This window comes from Carcharodon carcharias, chromosome 5 (assembly GCF_017639515.1).
Source record: "Carcharodon carcharias isolate sCarCar2 chromosome 5, sCarCar2.pri, whole genome shotgun sequence".
Lineage (NCBI taxonomy): Eukaryota > Metazoa > Chordata > Chondrichthyes > Lamniformes > Lamnidae > Carcharodon > Carcharodon carcharias.
The window spans coordinates 18,711,013-18,729,617 of record NC_054471.1 but is presented as its reverse complement, the minus strand read 5'-3'; the positions used below and the strand labels follow the sequence as shown (position 1 = coordinate 18,729,617).

Sequence of the window (18,605 nt, the reverse complement as noted above, 5' to 3'; positions counted from 1 at the left end):
CAGAAGAATGAGGGGGGATGTCATAGAAACTTATAAAATTCTAACAGGATTAGACAGGGTAGATGCAGGAAATATGTTCCTGATGGTAGCAGAGTCCAGAACCATGGGTCACAGTCTGAGGATACAGGGTGGACCATTTAGAACTGAGATGAGGTGAAATTTCTTCGCTCAGAGAGTGGTGAGACTATGGAATTCGTTACCACAGAAAGTAGTTGAGGCCAAAACATTGTATGTTTTCAAGGAGTTAGATATAGCTCTTGGGGTGAAAGGGATCAAAGAATATGGGGAGAAAGTGGGAGCAGGCTATTGAATTGGATGATTAGCCATGATCATAATGAATGGCAGAGCAGGCTCGAAGGGCTGAATGGCCTACTCCTGCTCCTAGTTTCTATGTTTCTATGTCTATGTTTCAATTGTCCTAATGAGACAAAACACTGGGATTCTGTCCAGCTATACTAGCCAGGGCTTCAGGTGAAAACAAATCTCACCAAGTGAACCAACTTCCATTTCTCTGCATCATGCATATGGGGAGTGGGGGGACTAATAAAAGAGTAATGTTCAGCCATAAATGCAGTAATGAGACAATGCTGCAGACAGACATGAAAGTCTATGGTCCTTTATGATTAGTTAAACTGTGACCCAAACCTGATAGTCATTATCTGAAGTCTATTGAAAAGTGCACTTGGTTAGAATGACTCCAGTGTGGATCATAATAAGTACCTATAACATGCTCAGAGAACATACTTCAGAGCAGCTGCATCAGGGTAATCAATAACCTTCCAAGCACAATACTCATCAGGCTACATTATATGATCTTCTGACACAAGGCTTACATGTGAGTAGTCTAGCCATTATTTTCATATAGGAACTGCCTTTGTTCATGTCGCTAACGTTGAACTGAAGGTGACTGACTGAGCTGAGATTGAGTGAGACAACATAGAACTAAGGTACAAAATGGGACATACTTGAAGAGAGGGGCCATCTGTTACCCTTCGATGACTGCAGAACATTGCATCACATGGCAGTGCCGCAGTGCCATTCAGTACCTGAGACTGCGGGCTGAATAATGTGCTGGGGCACCAAGGGTGGGCTGCTTACCTGGAAGTTGGCGGCCTTTTGAATTCAGGGCCTTCCGATCATGCCAAACAAAATGTTAATTGAGGTTGTTCATTTCCAGGGCAGTTTTAAGGCTATCATTCCGCCCAATCAGAATTGGAGAGCAGAATGTGCAGCTTCCAAGCTTGTTGGCTGCCCCCCCCCCCACCCCCCACCACCCCCCCACCGGATTAAGGTCAAGGCCAACAGTTTAAAGGGCCTCTGGGCATGGAACAGAGTCAGGGGGTCCCCTGATTTGCAGAGAAGGGTTGCCCAGTTGTTGCACATTTCCTTCCAGAGGTGTCTACACCATTGGAGCGAGGGGACGGATGGGGGAGAAGGGTCAAATCAGCCCCTAGATTCAATGAGGACTCCTTCAGAGGCCTCCTACATGTAGCCTCTGACCGATGTGAGCAGCTGATACCTACCCCTGGTAAGAGGAGGAAGCCAAACCAGCCTGCATGTAGCTTGGGAGAAGGTGGCCAAGGAGATCAGCAGTATTGGGCTGGTCAGAAGGAAATGGTCCCAGTACCAGAAAAGGCTCTGACCTAATGAGGGTGGCCAAGGTGAGTAAGGCCTCAGTATGTGCAATCTTGTGTCAGTATGTTATAGGGCATGCTCGCGAATGTAAGAGCAAAGTTATTTTGGATGGAACTCTAAGGCAGCATGATTCAACAAGGACACAGCTGTCTTTGACAATGTCATTGTGCATTTAGAGCTTTGGGGTCCAGTTGTAGGGTGGATGGTTGGCAGAATGAGCATATGACAGATGAGCACAGCATTTAGGCTGGTATGCATTTAGCTAATAATGGGTGGGCAGCATGTCATAAAATAATCTGAAACTGTAATGAGTGCACTCTTACAAATCTTTTCAGGAGAAGTGAGACTGCAATATCCATCTCTCTAAGATACTTTATATCCTTGGAAGATGGCCAGGAAAAAAATATAGTACTCAGCAGAGCACCCAGCAGCCGATAAATGTCCTCTAACTCATATGAATTTTAAAATGGGTAGTCTGTTCAAATAATCACTCTCAGCAATACCAGATATACTAACCTCTCAGCTGCAGCTTTTAAGCCTGCCAGTATAAGCTGCCTCTTCAAAAAACAGGAACCACATATAGCATGAATCTGACTCAAAGGTGTATTATGGCATTCACACCATATTATGGCTGTCAAGTGGGACCTTAAATACATGATTAATTGACATTTACGTAACGCTGGTGGGTTCCAACTTTTATGCCCACCTGCCTGCTGTATTATACAAAACTGCTCTGATGAGGTTAGCAATGCCACTTGACATCATATCGCCCAATAATACATCTCCAGGTGCGGGGAACGCTCCCAATTTGGGAACGTATTATTCTGCCCTTTGAGGGAGAAAAGCAAAATATAATTACAAATATGCAAAGTATAAACAGAGATGGAACGCCTATGCCACCATTGTGCAATCAGAACTTTTTAATTTTTCTAACTCATCCACTACATCTTAGTTCATCTCAGACATACTCAGCAGAGGCAGAGGCAGCCCACTGACTGATATGCCCTGTTATCTGAGACGACTTTGGCAGGCATCCTCTGGAGGCCTGAGGTCTGGAGGGCCCCAGCCTATTGATGGCCTCCTGCTCTAGGAAGGTGTACCTTCTTTGGCCAGACCTTCTGGAGTTGATGGGATCATAGACAGAGGGGATTTGGAGCTGCTGGACACCCTTGGAATGTCCTGGGTGGATGCCCCTGGAGTATCTGGCTGATGCTTCTCCTCCCTGTGGGCACCCAAGCGCCCCTTCCTGACTCCTTGAGGAGAAGGGTCACCTGGAGGAAGGCTGATGTGTCCCATTCCCTCTCTCATCTAGCCACCCCTGGAACATAATCATGGCTGGTTGGATGGCATACAGGTCTGAGCGCAAATCTGGCAGAAACTGCTGGACCTGTGTCTCCAAGGCAGCCACCACCCTTCCAATGGTGACTTTGATGTGTTTGCAAGCCGGAGCCATGACATCCGATGGACTTCTCCATGTTTGGTTCCTATCTGCTGATGGCCTCTGGTAATTCTGCCTGATGTTCCTTTGACTGTCTTTGTAGCTCTACCAATCCTGTCAGGGCTGATTCCAGAGGCTCATCATTGGACATGGACTCAACAGGAGCCTGGTCTCCAGCAGTCCTCCGACTGTCAGAGAACTTGGCTGACGCTGCCCCTGCTAGTTGTGGATACGTGTTGGTGAGGTGATCACCAGATAGTGACCCCAAGCCTACTCTAGAACTAGGGCCCATCAAGATGCATGTATCTGGGCTGATGGAGGGTGCAGGTCAATGCAGTGATGGGTCTTCATCAGGTTGGTCTTCAGCATCCTCATTTGAGGTGGTCTGGGGGGCTGGGGCTGATACACTGGCTGGGGGTCACCCTTTGCCTTTTTTTGCTAGTATCTGGAATAGGGAAAAGAGATAATTAGTGATTGAATGGACATTATACTCACTCACAGTCGTTATCCGTGTGGGCTGATTTACTGGATGGACCCTCACTGGCTTGTTAGGAGAGGCCAATCTTGCCCTCTACGCTGGAATGATCCCTTTCCTCTCCAAACAGCTCTGCTTCCTGCTCCTCATAGGGGGTGAGTGTCCTCAACTTTGGCATCCTCTCTCCAGTCTGGGATCTCTCCCTGTTGTTGTGGCAAATCTTGTCATACATAAAGACAGATGGACTGACTGTGAGCACCACGGATGAAAGAACAGTTCAGAAGGATGCATGCCTGCTGTGTGTCCTGAATCTACATACCCCTCCCACCGTCCCCTGCACACCCCCCCTCCCCCCCAACCCCCAATCCCAAAAAAGGGTAGAAGACACCGTCTGTGGGGGATGTTAAAGTGGCTGTCAGACAATCAGTGCTGATGTCCCATTTACTGGTAATGTGTGACTGTAATCCTTAGACTGCCTGATTCCCTTATGAGAGTGTAAATTTAGAGTGAGGAAAAGGATCTTGGCAGAATGGATCAGATCATGTATCCTTTTCCAGCATTGCAAGGCAGTCCTTTTTTGGTGTCCACAGGCACTGACTTCCCTGGTTACCTCCTTGCAGGCTGGCATGGTTATTTTTGTGGAGCTCCTTCTCCCATCGCCAGGAAAGAGGGTCTCCCACCCCTCCTGGATGACCTGGAGAAGTCTCTCCAGACAGTTCTCACTAAACCGATGGTACAGGTGGTATTGTATGTTTGGTCGGCTTGCCAGTTGAGACCTTCAGCCCACACCTGGCCTGAAAAGAGTCAGTATGTGTGTCGGTGCTATTTAAATGTGGCGCCAGGGCCTTTGACCCCATGACACGGTAACAACACGGTGGACCAACCACTGCTCCTCCCGCCATGAGATTTGACGAGGTCCTTGCTTATACATAAGTAATGAGCTGAAAAGCTCTGACCTGATAACCCACACCTCCTCCCAGTGGGAATCATGCCAAATTAACTGGCCGCCACCGCTTTTCACAGAATCACACAGTGCAGAAGAGGCCCTTTGGCCCATCGAGTCTGCACCGACATGTGAGAAACACCTGACCTACCTAACTAATCCCATTTACCAGCACTTGACCCATAGCATTGAATGTATTGACGTGCCAGGTGCTCATCCAGGTACTTTTTAAAGGATGTGAGGCAACCTGCCTCCACCACCCTCCCAGGCAGAGCATTCCAGACTGTCACCACCCTCTGGGTAAAAAGGTTTTTTCTCACATCTCCCCTAAACCTCCTGCCCCTCACCTTGAACTTATGTCCCCTTCTGACTGACCCTTCAAGTAAGGGGAACAGCATGCCCCTCATAATCTTGTACATCTTGATCAGGTCGCCCCTCAATCTTCTCTGTTTCAACAAAAACAACCCAAGTCTACCCAACCTCTCTTCATAACTTAAATGTAACTTAAAAAGTATTCATTCAACACTCTAGTGATGTCATCTGGCTCCACCCACAGATTGCCCCCTTGGTCCCTTATGGGCCCGACTCTTACCCTGGTTATCCTCTTCCCATTGATATACTTATAGAATATCTTGGGATTTTCCCTACTTTTACCAGCCAGAGCTTTCTCATATCCCCTCTTTGCTCTCCTAATTGCTTTCTTAAGATCCACCCTGCACTTTCTGTACTCCACTAATGCCTCTGCTGATTTGCTTCCCTTGTACCTGCTAAAAGCCTCTCTTTTCCTTCTCATCGTAACACAATTCCACGTGGCAATCCTCACCCTTAATTCATCTGTTTTACCTGTAATACTCCTGGCATTAAAGTAGAGGCCATCCAGCCTTGCCTATTCCTTTGAAACTTAATGCAGCTGTACTCCCTCTGGCTTGATTGTTTTACTATATTCTGATGTGTCCCTATTCTGCTAACATTCTGTGTCCCCTCCCCCTGCCAAATTAGTTTAAACTCTTTTCAACAGCACTAGCAAACCTGCCCGCAAGGATGTTAGTCCCGTTCTGGTTCAGGTGTAGACCGTCCCGCTTGTACAGGTCTCACCTTCCCCAGAAACGGTCCCAGTGATCCAGGAACCTAAAACCCTCCCTCCTGCACCAACTCTTAAGCCAAATATTCATCTGTGCTATTCTCCTATTTCTGAGCTTGCTAGCTTGTGGCACTGGGAGTAATCCAGAGATTGCAACCCTAAAGGTCTTGCTTTTTAGTCTACTGCCTAACTCCCTGAATTCTTGATGCAAGACATCATCCCTTTTTCTACCTATGTCATTGGTACCAACATGTACCATGACCTCTACCTTATCACTCTCCCCCTTCAGGATGCAATGCAGCCGTTCAGTGATATCCCAGACCCTGGCACCAAGGAAGCAACATACCAACCTGGAGTCACATTGACGGCCACAGTCGCGCCTATCTGTTCCCCTGACTATAGAATCCCCGATTACTATTGGTCTTCCTCCCTTCCTCCCCTCCTGTACAGACAGGCTGCTTGTGGTGCCAGAAGCTTGGCTCTGTCTGCACTGCCTGGAGGAACCAGCGCCCTCATCAGCTTCCAAAATGGAATACCGAATTGCAAGTGGGACCCAAGGGGACTCCTGAACTACCTGACTGTTTCTCTTGGACTGCCTGGTGATCACCCATTCCCTTCCTTCCTCAAGTCCCTTCATCTTCGGTGTGACCACCTGTCTTTACGTGCTATCCACAATGCTCTCAGACTCAAGGATGCTCCACATTGTCCCCAGTTGCCATTCTATCTCTGAAACCTGAGCTTCCAGGAGCTGCAGCTGGACACACATCCTGTACACAAGCTAGTCCCGGGCACTAGAAATGTCCCCGGCTTCCCACATGGAGCAGGAGGTGCTCACCAAGGCTTTGAGCTCTCCTGCCATGACTTATCCCTTTAAATTAAATCTTTTAATTCAATTACTCTCGGGCCCTTTTTTCCTAATCTTCGCTCCTATAGAATATACAAAGTAAAAACCACAAAAAGATCTTAAACTGTAGGCGATTAAAGTAGTAAATACTTAACCGACCTTACCTACTACTTCCCAGTCATTCCTTTCCCTTGTAGCCTCTGCTGCTGCAGCAGGGCAAGACCACTCTCTGAAGATTTAAGAAGTTAGATAGCAAGGAAAAATGCAAAAAGCATCTCTTCCCTTATGCAGTGAATTCCCACTGAGCATCAAATTGCCAATACCCACGCTCATCTGGCTGTGTCTCACTCACAATGAGCTCTCTCCCCTGTTCGTGTGCAAGCGTACTGTCGTGATCTTCTAAATAGTCCCTTTCTTAAATAGAGCTGAGGTGACTCATGCTAGTTAAGCTTCAAATAGTAATTAACACCTATTCAGGCCCTAATCAGGCTTCAGGTGATTGACAGTTAACAATCACACAGTCAGCTGAGTTAGCTACCTTACCAACATTTTAACTAGACTGCTGAACTTACATAAAGTAAAGAGAAATTAAAGAGAAATCCTTACCAGTTCAATTCCCACTGTGTACCAAATTGCCAATACCCACACTCACTCTGGCTGTATCTTATTCAGGATGAGCTCTCTCCCCTGTTCGTGTGCAAGCCTAGATTGGGCATTGCCACCCAGTGAGTTGTAGAGGGATCTGGTCTCGCTGGGTTAGAATCAGAAATTGGCAGGCAAAACAGTGTGCTGAATTTTCCTGTCCAATTGGAGTTGGGCTGAGAGTCAGGAGGGGAGACTGGCGTCTTCATGCCACCATGGTGTATTGCCAGTGTTGGAAACCATAGCAGCATAGCCAAACACTGGGCAGCCAGCTGAGCCACTTATTGGCCACTTAATTCCCACCCTCACTTCAAATGACCCCGAGCCCAAGGCACCCATGATTGTGCCCCATGATCCCACACAACACCCATGATTGCTGGGGCCTGTTGAATGCTCAGAATTGTCTAACTCCTCTTTGAGGGCACCTCGACATTGATGTCCAGCCTCAACACTGGCCACCGCTGGCAGTGTTGCTGCTGAAGCTGCTAAGCTGTGGGTCCTTTGATTGTGCCAGGGGTTCTAGAGGGTGAACTGCTATCCTAAATTGCACAGCGGTCCTGGCAACAGTCTGTAATTGGACACCAACTGAAAAATGTCACCCCATGCTCCCATTGCCAGAATAAGGTCAGCTCCTGTTTTCACTACTGGAGATAGACTTGACATCCAATAGCAAAATTAAGCCATGAACTGGTAAGACTTCAAAGAGGAGATTGGTTAGCACAGGAATGGACCAGATGTAGGAAAGGAAGGGCATCCAAAGCTAGAACTCCTGAATGGATGAAGGAATAGAGATTAAATTTAAATAGAAAAATAGGCTTAAGGCAAATGTTAGGTTCACAGCATTACAGAAGATATACTGTGATGAAATCTATATTTACATTGCTGAGCTTGGAGGTGAGGAATTCTGATTCCCGACAAACCTCCGGCCTTTCACGACTGGGAACTGGCCACACTAACAGAGTTTGGTTATTTTACATTCTTCAGGCTAAAGATCAGCCCTGTGCACCTTCCCAAACAGGCAATGCTGGTGTTTATACTCATCCCATCTTTCTTCATCTGAATTGACCACAATAACTCTATTCCCTCCTCCCTCATATACTTATCTAGCTTCCCGTTAAATGCATCTATATCATTCACACCAGCCACTCCCTGTGGTAGTGAGTTCCACATTTGCACCTCTTTTTGGGTAATTAAGTTTCTTCTGAATTTTCTATTGGATTACTTGGTGACCATCTTATATTGCCTATCTGTCTGTCTAGGCCTAAGACATTACCCAGAGGAATTCCTGCTGTGATCTCCTGTGACTGAGATGATTGACCTCCAACAACCCTAACCATCATCCTTTGAGATCGTTATCACCTGAACCAGTGGAGAGTTTTCCCCCTGATTCCCATTGTGGGTCCTTGGTGCCACACTCGGTCAAATGTGACCTTGATGTTGAGGTCAGTCACCTCTTGAGTTCAACTCTTTTGTCCATCATCAGCTGCTTCATCAATGACCTTCCTTCCATCATAAGGTCAGATGTGGGGATGTTCTGCACTATTCGTGACTCCTCAGTTACTGAAGCAGTCCATGCCCATATGCAGCAAGACCTGCACAACGTTCAAGCTTGGGCTGATAAATAGCAAGTAACATTCACGCCACATAAGTGCCAGGCAAAGACCATCTCAAACAAGAGAGAATCTAACCATCTCCCCTTGACATTCAATGGTGTTATTATCACTGATCCCACCCCCCCCAATATCAACATCTTGGGGGCTACCATTGATCAGAAACTGAACTGGACTAGCCTTATAAATACTATGGCTACAAGAGCAGGTCAGAGGCTGGGAATTTTGCGGAAAATAACTCAACTCCTGACTTCCCAAAGCCTGTCCATCATCTACAAGGCACAAGTCAGGAGTGTGATGGAACACTCCCTGCTTGCTTGGATGAATGCAGTTCCAACAACGCTCAAGAAGCTTAACACCATCAAGGACAAAGCAGCCATTTGATTGGCATCCTATACACCACCTCAAATATCCACTCTCTCCAACACCGACACACAGTGGCGGCAGTATGTACCATCTACAACATGTGCTGCAGCAACTCACCAAGGCTCCTTCAACAGCACCTTGCGAACATGTGACCTCTACCACCTAGAAGGACAAGGGTAGCTGATGCATGGGAACATGACCACTTGTTCCTCACCGAGTCACACATTACACACCATCCCAACTGGGAACTAAATTGCTCAGAAAGTCTTTTGAACATGCCCTGGGCAGCTTGGCTTCCTTCCCCGGACAGCCTTCTACTCTTCCCTGCTGGCCCTTCTCCACCTTGTTCAGCCTCTGTCTCACATTTACCCACTGGTCCTTCTCCACCTTGCCCCCTCTCCATCCCACCGTTCCCCGCAGGTCCTTCCCCCTTCCTTGTCCTGCCTCCATTCCATTATTTTCTGCTGGTCCTGCCTCCCCCTCCCAGCCTTGGCGCAACTTCTGCTATAGGCTCTTGATATGAATGAGACACTGAACAGTCCCCAGGAAGGCGAAAGCAGCATCTAATGATCTCAAATTCATGGAAGAAGTGGAGCATACCAGGTGCATGCCATTTATATACAATCACAATACTGAATATTCTAATTTTCTACTGGCGGGGGACTTAATTTGAAGGGTGAACTTAATTCTGGTGAGGTGGCCTTTTAATGAGCATACATAAGAAAATAAGAAATAGGAGCAGGAGTATACCATTTGGCCCCTCAAGCCTGCCCCACTGTTCAGTAAGACCATGGCTGATCTGCCCCAGGCCAAAACACTTTTGTGTCAGCTCCTCATAGCCCTCAATTCCCTGATATTTCAAAAATCTATCTATCTCCTCTTTAAATACTTTTAATGATCTAGCCACCACAACTCTCTGGGATAGAGAATTACAGATATTCACTAACCTCTGAGAGAAGAAAGTCCTTTGCATCTCAGTTTTAAATGAGTGTCTCCTTATTCTGTAACCATGTCCCCTAGTTCGAAAATCCCTCACTAGTGGAAACATCTTCTCAACATCTACCCTGTCAAACCCCCTCGGAATCTTGTATGTTTCACCCCTCATTCTCCTAAAATCTAATGAGTAAAGGCCTAACCTATGTAGCTGTTCTTGATAAGTCAACCCCTTTATCCCATGAATCAGCCTAGTGAATCTCTTTTGAACTGCCTCCAATTGCAGTATTTCCTTTCTTATATAGGGGGGCCTAAACTGTACACTGCTCTCCAGGTGTGGCCTCACCAACCTATACAGTTGTAACAAGACTTCCCTATTTTTAAACTCCAACCCCTTAGCAATACAGGCCAAAATTCTATTTGCTTTCTTAATTACTTGCTGCACCTGCATGCTAACGTTTTGTGTTTCATGCACAAGAACACCCAGACCCTCTGTGCTGCACTTTTTTGGAGCCTCTCTCCATTTAAATAATATCTGCCTTTTGATTATTCCTACCAAAGTGCATGACCTCACACTTTCCTACACTGAACTCCACCTGCCACATTTTTGCCCACTCACTCAACCTATCTATATCCCCTTGCAGGTTCCTCATGAAGAGAGATTGGAGAAACTGGGTCTGAATTCTCAAGAATTTCGAAAAATGAGAGGTGATCTCATTGAAACCTACAAAATACTTAAAGGAATAGACAGGGTAGATGCAGGTAAGATGTTTTCCCTGGCTGGGGAGTCTAGAACCAGGGGATACAATTTCAAAATAAGGGGAAGCCACCTAGGACTGAGATGAGGAGACATTTCTTTACTCATTGGGCTGTGAATGTTTGGAATTCTCTACCCCAGCGGGCCATGGAAGCTCAGTCATTGAGTATGTTTAAGGCAAAGATTGATAGACTTCTGATTAACAGTAACATAAAGGGTTATAAGGGATAGTGTAGGTAAAAGGCATTGAAGTGTTCGATCAGCCATGATCATATTGAATGGCGGAGCAGGCTTGATGGGCTGAATGGCCTTCTCCTATTCCTATGTTCCTATGTTAAGTGGGTGGGCAAAGATCTGGCATATTGAGTATAATGTGGGAAAATGTGAAATTGTCCATTTTGCCAGGAAGAATAAAAGAGAAGCATATTAACTAAATGGTGAGAGATTGCAGAGCTCTGAAATGAAAGGGATCTGGGTGTCCTCGTGCATGTATCACAAAAGGCTAGTATGCAGGTACAGCAAGTAATTAGGAAAGCTAATAGAATGCTATCATTTATTACGAGCGGAATTGAATACAAAAGTAGGGAGGTTATGCCTCACTTGTACAGGGCACTAGTGAGACCACATTTGGAATACTGTGTACAGTGTTAGTCACCTTATTTCAGGAAGGATGTAAATGCATTGGAAGCAGTTCAGAGAAGGTTTACCAGATTAATACCTGGAATGGGTGGGGTGTCTTATGAGGAAAGGTTGGACAGACTAGGTTTGTATCTGCTGGAGTTTAAAGGAGTAAGAGGAGACTTGATTGAAACATATAAGATCCTGAGGGGTCTTGACAGGGTGGATGTGGAGAGGATGTTTCCTGTTGTGGAAGAATCTAGAACCATGGATCACTGTTTAAAAATAATGGATTGCAGAGATGAGGCAAAATTTTTTAATTCAGAAAGCCGTGAGTCTTTAGAACTCTTCCTGAAAAGGTGGTGGAAGCGGAGTCTTTGAATATTTTTAAGGCACAGGTGGATAGATTCTTGGTAAGCAAGGGGCTGATAGGTTATTGCGGTAGGTGGGATGCAGATTTCAGGTTACTATCAGATCAGCCATGATCTTGTTAAATGGCGGAGCAGGCACAAGGTGCTGAATGGCCTACTCCTGCTTTTTGTTCATATGTTCATATGTATGTTCGTGCTCTCATGTGTCTGCAACTCTTATTTTTCTGGGTTGTAGAGATCATAGGTTTTGAAGGTGCTGTTGAAGGAGCCTTGGCAAATGTGCATTTTACAAATGCTGCTCACATAAGTGATAAGAGAAGTAAGAGCAAAGTGAAATGTCTATGACACAGGGGGAGGGCAGAAATGGCAAAAGCGATGATGGTGCAAGGTAAAACTGGAGAGTAATGGGACAAGTAAAGAGACAAGAGAGGAGGTACAAATACTTACAGCTGAACCAATACCAACGTTTGTTGGCCAAGAAAATGGCAGCAGTGGTTACAAACTAAAATCGAATTAATTTTGATGCTGAAAGGTTATAAATGACATGTGGAAAGATGAGGCCCTTTTTATTGGCCTCATTTGAACAGTGTAAGAGACTGAGGACAGTGGGAATGGGATAAAGAATTAAAGAGGCAAGCAACTGGAAGCTCAAGGTCACACTTGTGGACTGAATAAAAATGTTCCATAAATGTTTGGTTTTCCAAATGCAGTGGAGACTGCAGTATGAGCAACAAATATATTTACTGGTAGGTTAGTAATGCAGGGTAATTCATTTATGATCACATGGACTACTGTCTTCATCCTAAAATGACAATTAATTGTTGCATTTTCATATACAGTTACCTTTGAAGATTCTCCCTAATCCTCTGAAATCCATTTGATCGGAACAATTGAACACAACAACGTATTTTCCAAGAGCTTTGCCCATGTCCTTCACAGTTTCTGTTTTGCCTGTTCCTGCAGGTCCAGCAGGGGCAGCTCCCATATTCATCCACAAAGCTTGAGCTAAAGTGATGTAGCATCTGCAATTGAAACAAAAAGACATTATTTACCCTTAAATTAAAAATAGCAAAAATGACAATAGCATTGCGGCACCTTTATGAACAGTGAACAGTATTTATTATGTCACAATTGACTGGGGATAGTGCACTGTAATATCAAGCCCCACTGTTCCCTGAGCTGTGACAAACATGAAAAGTTTGACCAAACCACCAGAACTCCTCACTTCTACCTAACTGTTTAATTTTGGCTAACAGAACACGAGCGCCAAGTTTGTAAACTTAATAAATAAATAACTGTTTATTGAGCAAGCTGTTGTTAACCAGTGGCAAAAGAAAGAATTATGAACTGCTAAGATCTAATGCTATAACTTAAACTCTACCCCTTTGTTAAATCCCTATACGCATGCACACATACACACACACACACACATGACACATAAGGCACACAAAACATGGCTTTTAAAGGTGGGATGGAACAGTTCAATAGCACTGTTATAAAGCTATTATTGTGTATCATATTATTGGGGAAAAAAATCTTTTAAAATAGAGGTTTACTCTGTGGGTGTGCCTTAATTGGATTAAAGCCAGCTAGTCTGGGTGCTTAAATGTGTACTAGCTTTGAGATGTAAGACAGGTAGAGTGCATTTGAATTTTGTTGAATAGAGCATTGAAGAAGTGGGGTGAAATCTGGCACCTAGCTAGCAGAGACCAAGCAATATGTATATATTACTAATAAAATTGGTACTATGAAAGGGGATTTATTGTTAAAAGAGGTGGGGTTCAAAGAGGCTGGTGATACAATGAGGATTTACATTCAATGAGATGTGCTGGATATAACTGATAGCAGTTTTCATGTGTGCAAGGCAGAGGCAAGATCAAAGCAGCTGTAAGCTACAACTGTCTCCACAGGAACCAAAGTGAAAGGAACCTCATTTTGATTTTGTAAGGTGAAAATGCTTTGCCTGGTGCCTGGTTAAGTCTATGGGTTGCTGTTGCCTTAATGGAGATTAGTTTGGGAATTACAATAGTAGTAATTTGTAGCCATTTATGTGTTTAATGTGTTGTAACTTAAAATGTTTCATTTAGTTTAATATAAAACCTCTCGACGACTGGTGGGCTCATTCCTGAATTTAGAGTTGCATCTCAAACATACCACTTAAAAATATAGGTTATGACAGTTGTTTAAAGTTTTCCTCTGGGATGTTTAAATAACTCAGCTTTGCCAAACGCTGGGTCATAACAAGCAACAATCCAGAGTACAGGATTTGGTTGGTTGATTTTGATCGCTGTCTTCCAAATTCCTTTCAGTTCTTTGTTGATGACACAAGGTGGTCTTCCAGCACTTTTAGTCTGTAGTTCACTGGTTGAGCATTTGCCTTTCAATGGCTCCAACAGTGGTTTTTCCTTTTGCTTCTTGACAGGAGCTTTCAGAGAGAGAGAGCAGGCTATAGAAATATGAGGGGAAAAATCCAGCTAACTATTAATGTGGAATTACTGGGATCTCCCACACACGGGAGAAAAAGGTTTTAGTTATTGTTGCTTTCAGGCTGGGAGTTATTCTGCTGCACTGCTCTCACACAAAAACCTGGTTACCTGGTCATGAGCAAATTAAAACGTTGTTGCTAGGCAGCTTGCTTAGTCCAGGACTCCTTTCCAGCACCATCTTGTCTTTCATGGCACACTCTGTTCCAGGACTGCAACATTGTATATATCTCTCATCCTGTTCCAGTGGACATGTCTTTCAAACTGCAGCCATTGTAATTTTAATAACAGTCAAACAGTAAATAAAAATATATATTCTTTACAACCATCCAACATGCTTACATGCTTCTACCCTTAAAAGAGATGAGACGCTATTTCAAAAGTGTGTTTCATCACAAGTCATGTGACACATGCACAACAAAATACAAGACTTACTTTCATTCACCCTTATACAATCTTATACAACCTTCAGCATTTCATACCCCTTTAACTTATTTTAGTATTTTACACCCAGGACAATGCATCTACGACCTCATTATCTTTGCCAGCAATGTGAACAATCTTTACATTGAATGTTGAAACAATAGACTCCATCTAAACAGTTTTGCATTTCGAGTTTTAAACTTTTCAATGAACACCAGCGGATTATGATGTTGAAGAGAGAACAACAATGCTAGTGTTTCTTTTTCTACCGTAGAGTACTTCCTCTGATATTGATTTAGTTTCTTGGAAAAGTACCCCACCAACTTCTCTATCCCTAATTGATCGTCTTGTAATAGGATTGCATCCACCCCCAAGTGGTTAGCATCAAATGCCAATTTAAAAGGTTTGGTAAAGTCATGGACGACCAACACGGGTCCATTTATTAAGATTGCCTTCAGCTTTTCAAAAGTCTGCTTGGCATTCTGCTGACCATACCACTTTTGCTCATTCTTTAAGTTTGACACTACCTTTATCCTTTCTGGTTAACCACGGATGGTGTGTCCATCTCTTGAACTTTTTCTTACTCGTTGGAATGTATCTATTCTGTGCATTCTGAATATGGACCATATTTCCCTTAAATATGATCTACTGCACCTCTATTGACCTATCCCTTAACCGAATTTGCCAATTCACTTTAGTCAGCTCAGATTTCATGCCCTCATAATTGCCCTTATTTAAGTTTAAACACTTAGTCTCAGATCCAGTCCTCTCTCCATCAAACCAAATGTAAAATTCAATCATATTATGGTCGCTGCTACCTTCGGGCGCCTTCACTATGAGATCATTAATTACTCCCATCTCATTGCACAATACCAGGTCTAGTATAGCCTGCTCTCTGGTTGGCTCCAAAACATGCTGTTCTAAGAAACCATCCCAAAAACATTCAATGTGCCCCTCATCTAGGCTATCTTTGCCCATCAGACTTTTCCAGTCTATATGTGAATTAAAATCTACCATGGTTATCACCGTTCCTTCCTGGCAAGCACCAATTATTTCTTCCCTTCTGCTCAACCCTACCATGTGGTTGCTGTTAGGGGGCCTGTACACAACTCCCACGAGTGACTTCTTGCCTTTACCATTTCTCATCTCTACCCAGACCATTCTGCTTTCCTGGACTTAGGTTAACCCTCTCTATTGTGCTAATACCATCATTAACTAACAGATCCACCTCTCCACTCTTTCCTTGCTTCCTGTCCTCCATGAGTACCCTGTACTCATCAATTTTCAGGTCCAAATCCATGTCCTTTTGCATCCATGTCTTCGTAATGGTTATCAAGTCAGAATTATTTATTTCTATATGTGTTCCCAGTTCATCTGTTTTGTTTTGAATGCTACGTGCATTCAGATACAGAGCTTTTAGTTTTATCCTTTTATTCTTTTTATAACCTCTAGTTTCATCAGTTGATTTACTGTTAGGTTTGTACTTTCTATCCCTTCTTGTCATGGTCCATTTTTCATTTCCCATAATAACACCCTTTTATTTTGCCTTGTCTCTGTTCTTTGATTTACCACATCTTTTCAAATTTTATCCCTTGCCCCAACTATTTAGTTTAAAACCCTCTCTATTTCTCTCGTTGTGCGGCTAGCAGGAATGCCAGTCCCAGCATGGTTCGGTTGTAGACCGACCCAATGGTACAGATCCCGCTTTCCCCTGTACTGGGGCCAGTGTCCCATGAACCAGACCTACTTCTCCCACACCACGCTTTGAGCCACACATTCATCTCCCTAATCTTTTTAGGGAGAAGGGGAATTCTTTCCATATGTACAGGGTGGAGCAGGTAAAAGTATTAAAACTTTAAGAACCACAGTAGCTAGTCAATCCTTAATGTTATGGGATAGTGATATTTGTTGTTCAGAGGGAGAACTGCAGGAAAAAGTGATAATAAGTGGGGTTCATGGAGATGCTAAACCTATTCCATTGTGGAAGGTAAATTTAAAGTGTAAGTGGAAAACAGGTGAGGTGATTGTTGGAGTAGTGGGAAAATTGCCCATTGCTAGTGATCACTTTATTTTGATGTTGCTGGGTCACAAATGTGGGTGATACCTATGCTAGTTAAACAGCCTGTGGAAGTGCATAGGTGTTGCAGGAAGACCATCCTTGAATGTTTTCAGATTGTGTAGTAATGAGATCACAAACTCACAGGATGAAACAAAAAGAGGAGAAAGTTAAAAGACAGGAGAAAGATGGTGAAGTTCAATTAGTCAAAGATTAGTTCAATCTTTGAGAAGATTGTTTAGGAATAGAGGATGAAGGGGAATGAAGCTGAAGTGCTTAGCTCAAAGTTGGTAGAATTACATCAAAAGGATCCATGAATAAAACAGATCAGACAGCTTACTCAGAAACAGAGGCAGACTATATTCCAGAATGTTATTCCCTTAAAGGTAATGTGTTAATGAGGATGTGGAGGCTGTATCAGGTTTCATCAAATGAAAAATGAATGGAAGTGCATCAGATTGTTATATCATCTGGATACAGAAATGAGATACTGAGAGATGCTATGGAATGGCAGCACCACTGAGGAGGGAGTGGCTGCTGGCATTAGGACACCCATCAGAGCTTAGTATCGTCGCTGGTTGCCTGGTCACATGTAAATGATGACAGGAGGGATTTCAAGGGTGGGGATTGCAGGGGAGGGTCAAAGGGAGGTTGGCAAAAAGGGCAGAGGTTGGAATTCAGTGGGCTCCTCTTCCTGATGCTGGGTTCTTCGATTAAACACTGAGTGCCTTTGAATGAGGGACCTTCCCTGGGAGCTCGCAAGCATGGCTTTGCTTGTCGTGCTCCCTGCATGGCGAGTGTCAGCAGGATGGTGGCAGCATGGGAAGGATATCAATGGGCCTTTCCACGACAGACTAAATTAGGAAGGCAACAGGGTTCCCACTCGCCACCCAACCACCTGATTAAATCACCCACCACCAAACTCAACCACAGTGGAGGGCATTAAGTTCCACTGTTCCTCCCACCCTCTGCTCTCTTTCTCCTTGATCTCTCTTCCTCGCTCTCTCCCATTGTCTCCTTCTTTCTTCCCATCCGCTCTCTTTCTTGCCCCACTGTCTTTATTCCCTCCCTCTCCTTCTCTCCCTCTCTTGCTGTAACCTCCAAGGCTACAGAGCAGGTACTGGAAGGTGGGATAAGAATGGGTGGCTAGTTTTCCCAGCCAGAAACAATGGGCTGAATGGCTTCTTTCTGTGCCATAACCTTTCTATGGTTCTATGGTTCTTGCTCTTTCCACTTGTTGGTAATTCTGTTATAATTCCTGGAGCATGCTGTTTATCTAGATATTCACTATTTAAATCATGTCAGCTGATGGAATGATTGTGAAATTAGCAAAGTGGCAAAAAATCACATGGCCAAGATGCCACTCACTAACAGGGGGTAGGTAGCAGGAATGGGTTGTGTGGGCACCTTAGTGATTATCTTGTTCAGAAAGTGGAGAAGTTAAGGAAAGGGAGGCCTAAACTTTCCATGCTTGTCTCAGAGTATCATTCAGTAGAAAAACACTCTTTATTGGGCCCTTCTGGCTCCGATAATCTTCTGATCTCATTGGTCTTTTGAGAAAGCTGCCATTGTTCTCCTGGAGGTCTGTGTTAAAATTGTAGTTGAGTTCCGATGTTGAGTAACTAAGGGCATATACCTGCCTACTCTTCCAGATTCAACTAGGAATGTAAAGTTAGTTTTTTTCACTCAGTGTCTGGTGATTGGCATTGCAAACTCATTGGATATTAATAAAAAAATTGCAAGTGTCATAGAGTGTCACTTGTCTGATGCCAATTGCTCAAATAACGTGTGAAGACTCAACCACTTTTCAGAGCTGGAGAGCTCTCTTTTATTTGGATGGTCCAGTTTGGAACGTTATGAATTGTGTAGCTCTCCCAGAAATTAAGGCAGTAATGAGCTTAGGTGGTGGAGGCAAAACTATTTCCTGTGA

At 44.2% G+C, this 18,605-nt stretch overlaps 1 protein-coding gene across 1 annotated transcript in view; it reads right to left on the bottom strand.

The window, feature by feature from the left end:
* Positions 1–18,605, bottom strand: part of LOC121278118 (dynein heavy chain 8, axonemal-like) — a 2,067,071-nt gene that overhangs the window by 730,706 nt on the left and 1,317,760 nt on the right. Inside the window, 1 exon segment of the mRNA XM_041188205.1 lies at positions 12,557–12,735. Coding sequence (XP_041044139.1) covers positions 12,557–12,735 — 179 coding nt within the window.